Source organism: Cebidichthys violaceus, unplaced genomic scaffold (assembly GCF_023349555.1).
Source record: "Cebidichthys violaceus isolate CVI_PGR_0920_01 unplaced genomic scaffold, fCebVio1.0.p SCAF_48, whole genome shotgun sequence".
Lineage (NCBI taxonomy): Eukaryota > Metazoa > Chordata > Actinopteri > Perciformes > Stichaeidae > Cebidichthys > Cebidichthys violaceus.
This window is the reverse complement of record NW_027176683.1, coordinates 1891360-1897009: the sequence shown is the minus strand read 5'-3', so window position 1 is coordinate 1897009 and position 5650 is coordinate 1891360. Positions and strand designations below refer to the sequence as shown.

At 39.2% G+C, this 5650-nt stretch overlaps 1 protein-coding gene across 1 annotated transcript; it reads right to left on the bottom strand.

The window, feature by feature from the left end:
* Window positions 1-274: 274 nt before the first annotated feature.
* Window positions 275-5170, bottom strand: LOC137887151 (thioredoxin-interacting protein-like). The gene is made up of 7 exons (XM_068729956.1): window positions 4810-5170; window positions 4419-4494; window positions 3301-3448; window positions 2788-3000; window positions 2520-2666; window positions 1747-2064; window positions 275-994 (listed from the first exon to the last, which is right to left on the bottom strand). The coding sequence occupies exons 1-7, from the start codon at window positions 5075-5077 to the stop codon at window positions 947-949; spliced, it is 1218 nt and encodes a 405-aa protein (XP_068586057.1). The 5' UTR covers window positions 5078-5170; the 3' UTR covers window positions 275-946.
* Between the last annotated feature and the right edge of the window lie 480 nt (window positions 5171-5650).

The window sequence follows — 5650 nt, the reverse complement described above, 5'->3', positions numbered from 1 at the left end:
ATGAAAATAACTGTGACAGATATGTCCATTGGGCTTTTAAACTGACATATTTGTCACAATAAGAAAAATTATAATGAGCTGCTCAATTGATTTAGCTGATTCAATTATTTGATATACGGCATCTCTATGTCACTCCTCAGTCCAAATATGGTCACTTCCTGTTCACTGGTTGCAAAAGAACAAGATGGCGACGGACAAAACAACAAACTGGAGTCTTCAAAACGTCAGTCAGGAACAACTACTTCCACTTCTTCAGGTCCTTTACTTCAGTTACAGTACAATTATCAACAAAATATATCAAAAGTAAAAGTACTCACCAATATAAAAGAATAACAAAAAAAACATTATTACACACAAAACAACATAGATCTGTAGTATCTGTACGTGTTATAAACTCTTACATGTTGATGCATTAAATTAGTATCCTCAGTCAAACACACCGACACATTTAATGTTTCAACTTGACTCTGATTTATTGATTAAGTAAAAAAATATACATGTGCTCTTATTTACATCATATATATATATATATATATATATATATATATATACACAATTGTAACTTCCTGTCAGTGTAGTAGAAAAACAACCATTCAACTGAGTCACAACAAAATCCATTAAATAAAGTGTGAAAACACGTTGAGTCATTGTTCCTTTGTCACTGACAAGGAACTGCTGAGTCATTAGTAAACTACTGACTCATTGTCAAGAAATGCTTAGTCACTGACAACAAACTGTTGATAATCAGTAATCTGCTGAGTCACTGACAGGAAACCGCTGAGTCATTGACAAGACTCTGTTGAGCAATCAGGAAAGGACACAGTCATCAGGACGTCGTCACGCAGCTCAGTGCTGCAGTCCTGAGAATGACAGTCCAGTCCATTCCATTCCATTCCAGTCCAGTCCATTCCGTCATGGCGGAGGCACAGTTTGAAACAGGAAGTCCTCAGAAGACCTGAACCACCTGAGCAGGATTCACGGTGTCCTGATTGACCTGAAGACAACAAACAGGTCAATCATCTCATTTCATCTTCTCATCCAATTTAAATTATACCATCTATTCTTATTCTATTGTTTCATCTTATTTCATCTCATCTAACGTCCTTGTCTTATTTTATCATCTGATATCATTTTTGTATCTTGTCTCATCCTCTTATCTTATTAATATACTTATAACATCTTGTTGAATGTCATACCTAAATGTGATTAATCTCATAATATCTAATATCATCTTTTCATTTAATTTCTATCTCATATTGTTTAATATCTTATAATGTTTAATATCTCATTTTGTTTAATATCTCATTTTGTTTAATATCTCATTTTGTTTAATATCTCATATTGTTATATCTCATTTTGTTTAATATCTCATATTGTTTAATATCTCATTTTGTTTAATATCTCATTTTGTTATATCTCATTTTGTTTAATATCTCATTTTGTTTAATATCTCATATTGTTTAATATCTCATTTTGTTTGTTTAATATCTCATATTGTTTAATATCTCATTTTGTTTGTTTAATATCTCATATTGTTTAATATCTCATTTTGTATAATATCTCATATTGTTTAATGTCTCATATTGTTTAATGTCTCATATTGTTTAATATGTCATATTGTTTAATATCTCATTTTGTTTAATATCTCATATTGTTTAATATCTCATGTAATCAGATGTAAACCACTTAAAGCCACAGACAGACGGACTAAACCGACCCGGACTGGACTGTGTCAGCTGGTCTCACCTCGCTGTACGCTGGTGGAGGAGGGTAGCACAGTTCAGGTGCTCTCATTAAGAGCCCCCCCTCGTCCTCCTCGTCCTCCTCGTCCTCCCCTCCGTCGTAGTCACAGAGCAGAGGGGTGAGGGGGTCGCCCACCCGGAGGTCTCTGTGGATGTTACTGTAGCTGGGGGGGGCCGAGGGGAAGGAGGACCAGCTGCTCAGGGATCCGGCCTGGCTGCTCATGCTGCTGGTCCTGCTGCCGACGCCGCTGAGCGGGATCGTACCGATGACCAGAGGCAGCTCCAGGATCAGTTTCTCACTGCCGGGAATGTGCAGGTAAATCTGGAGGTGGGGGGAACGCTTCATGTCTTATATCTCATATCAATGTATCAAACATTTGATGTCAGCTTTATTTAAAAAACATCTCATCTTGTTTATATTATCTCAGAATCTGTAGTGGAGACAGTTCACGGCTAATCTCAAAGTATTTAATCTCAAAGTATTTAATCCCAGTGTATTTAATCTCAGTGTATTTAATCCCAATGTATTTAATCTCAGTGTATTTAATCCCAATGTATGTAATCTCAGTGTATGTAATCTCAGTGTATTTAATCTCATTTTAAATTAAAGGTTAACTTTTGATCTACCTTGATATCTCATCATAACCACTTTAATATGTCACATCTCATATTTGATCTCATGTTATCTGATACCTCTTCTCATCTTATCGTCCGTTACCTCACCTCATCACATGACCTCATCACATGACCTGTGGCGACGTCATCGCCGTGACTCACCATGAGGGCGTAGTCCACCTTGATGATGTCACAGCCGAGCAGCGAGGGCCTCAGTTTTGGGACCCTGATGGTCTTCCCCTGCCACACGTCGCACATGTTGGAGATGATGTGGTTTCCTCGAACCGTCGACAGTTTCTGACGCAACTCCTGAAAATGAAAACACGAGAGCGAGGTCAGTGGAGGAACAGGAAGTCGTCCCGTTGAGGAACAGGAAGTCGTCCCGCTGAGGAACAGGAAGTCGTCCCGCTGAGGAACAGGAAGTCGTCACCTTGATGCGTCCGCCGGCGAGGTACGAGTGTTTGGCGATGATGGCGGCCTTCGGCATGACGATGCGTGAACAGGTGTTCTCAAACTTGGCGTTGATGTTGATCTCCTCTCCCTCACTGAAGCCCTTCCTGTCGATGCGAGCGCTGATGGACACCTGACCGTCAGGTATGAACATGCAGGTGACCTTCTTCTGTCTGGAGGCTGCAGCCGGAGCCTGAGGACACAAGTATCGGTCATCTATTAATACAAACGTAGAACTCAACAAGTCATTTCATATCCCTTTCTGGGACTTTAGTCGCATGCGAATATTATATGTCGAGGGCTTTTATTGTGAAAGGGAAGAACAGGAGTGGATCTGGTTAAAAGCTGAAAGAAGTAATAAAGTTCAGAATACGGAGCCTCCGAGTTGATATAAATGTAAATATAAATGTAAAACAAAAATATAAATATATAAAAATGTAAATATAAAACATAAATATGAATTGTTATCGTAGAACATGTGATGTGTGTTTACCAGCAGGTCCGGTCGGTTGATGTCCAGCGGCTCCTCCACCTCAAACTCCTTCTCACACTGCAAAGCATTCTGGGTAGGGCGGTCCAGCACGGCTCGTACAAAGTAACGGACGAAACCGAACTTCCCTTTGAAGGACGAGACCAGACGGCTGGAAGCAGATCAGAGGACACGTCAGGATCAATAACTCACCAGATCAATAACTGATCAGATCAATAACTCACCAGATCAATAACTCACCAGATCAATAACTCATCAGATCAATAACTCATCAGATCAATAACTCATCAGATCAATAAATCACCAGATCAATAACTCATCAGATCAATAAATGACCAGATCAATAACTCATCAGATCAATAACTGATCAGATCAATAACTCACCAGATCAATAATTCATCAGATCAATAACTGACCAGATCAATAACTGATCAGATCAATAACTGATCAGATCAATAACTCACCAGATCAATAACTCATCAGATCAATAACTGACCAGATCAATAACTCATCAGATCAATAACTCATCAGATCAATAACTGACCAGATCAATAACTCATCAGATCAATAACTGATCAGATCAATAACTCACCAGATCAATAACTCATCAGATCAATAACTGACCAGATCAATAACTGATCAGATCAATAACTGACCAGATCAATAAACTGACCAGATCAATAACTCATCACATCAATAACTCATCAGATCAATAACTCATCACATCAATAACTCATCAGATCAATAACTCATCAGATCAATAACTGATCACATCAATAACTCATCAGATCAATAACTCATCACATCAATAACTCATCAGATCAATAACTCATCAGATCAATAACTGATCACATCAATAACTCATCAGATCAATAACTCATCAGATCAATAACTCACCAGATCAATAACTCATCAGATCAATAACTCACCGGATCAATAACTGATCGGATCAATAACTCACCGGATCAATAACTGATCGGATCAATAACTGATCAGATCAATAACTCATCAGATCAATAACTCACCAGATCAATAACTGATCAGATCAATAACTCACCAGATCAATAACTGATCAGATCAATAACTCACCAAATCAATAACTGATCAGATCAATAACTCACCCGGCTGCAGGAAGCTCGAAGCCGAACTTGAAGCTGTAAGTTTGATCAGGCTGTAACAGGAAGTAACCGTCTGAGTCTGAGGACAGAGAGACAATGAGGTGAGACATGTATACATATATTTATATATATAAATAAATATATATATGTATACATATATATAAATAAATATATATATATTTATATATATGTATACATATATATAAATAAATATATATATATATATGTATACATATATTTATATATATAAATAAATATATATATGTATACATATATACAAATAAATATATATATATGTATATATATATATAAATATATATATATGTATATATATATATAAATATATACACACACATGTACATATATACATAAACAGTAAACTGTTCCTCCATACCTGTAGACAGCTGCTCCTCCAGCCGCACCTCCTCCTCCTCCTTCAGGTACTCCTCCTCCTGACTCCTGCTGCTCCGGTTCTTCCCTCCGCAGTGCTCCACGCGGGCGCAGCCGGCTATGGAGACCCTGAGGCCGGTCACTCTGTGGGGCTGAGCCGCCTCCAGCCTCACGGAGCCGGACAGCTTGTCTCCTCCGCAGTAGAAGGAGCGTCCGGGGTCCGAGAAGACCAGCACGAAGACCTTGATCTGGTTCACGGGAGACCGAACCATGGCGGGAAACCGGGAGATTAAAAACTACGTGTTTTAACTTATTTTGTTCGTATTAAACCAGAGGCATCAGCTTTTATTAGTGCTTGGTTTTGGGTTTTCTGTGTCAGTAAACAGCTCGAGGTTGGTTTTATACTGGAGGGTGTCCCCGGTGTCCGGTGTCCCGTTACCCGGTAACCGAGCACCAGCGTGTGGACACCTCGAGGCCGCTGGAGGCCGGAGCTCTCCGATTGGTGCATTTGGACTGTTGTTGGTGAGTGCAGCCAATCAGATCGCAGAGAGGACGCGTGGGCAGCTCGTGCCGGTGGGGGGTTAGGGGGCGGGGCCTGTAGCTGGAAGGCCATAAATAAGAGAGAGTTTAAACAGTAGAGTCATGAGAGTGAGAATAGAAACAGATCTACGGCCAGCTGCTGCTGCTGCTGCTGCTGCACAACAATAACAACAACTGTTCATAGAGAAACATTTATTAATGTCTTCATATTTATAGTACAATATTAAACTCATTTAAAGTCATTTACAGAGATTTTAGCTCCAATTTGTTCCACTGTTTAGATCAGTCACACATGAACACATTTG

Excerpts from the sequence above, each read along its gene's own strand:
- LOC137887151 (XM_068729956.1), bottom strand. The coding sequence starts at position 5,077 with ATGGTTCGGTCTCCCGTGAACCAGATCAAGGTCTTCGTGCTGGTCTTC. Across the intron at positions 2,667-2,787 it reads TCGCCGGCGGACGCATCAAG|GAGTTGCGTCAGAAACTGTC; the intron begins GTGACGACTTCC and ends TTTCATTTTCAG. Across the intron at positions 2,065-2,519 it reads AGGTGGACTACGCCCTCATG|ATTTACCTGCACATTCCCGG; the intron begins GTGAGTCACGGC and ends CCCCACCTCCAG.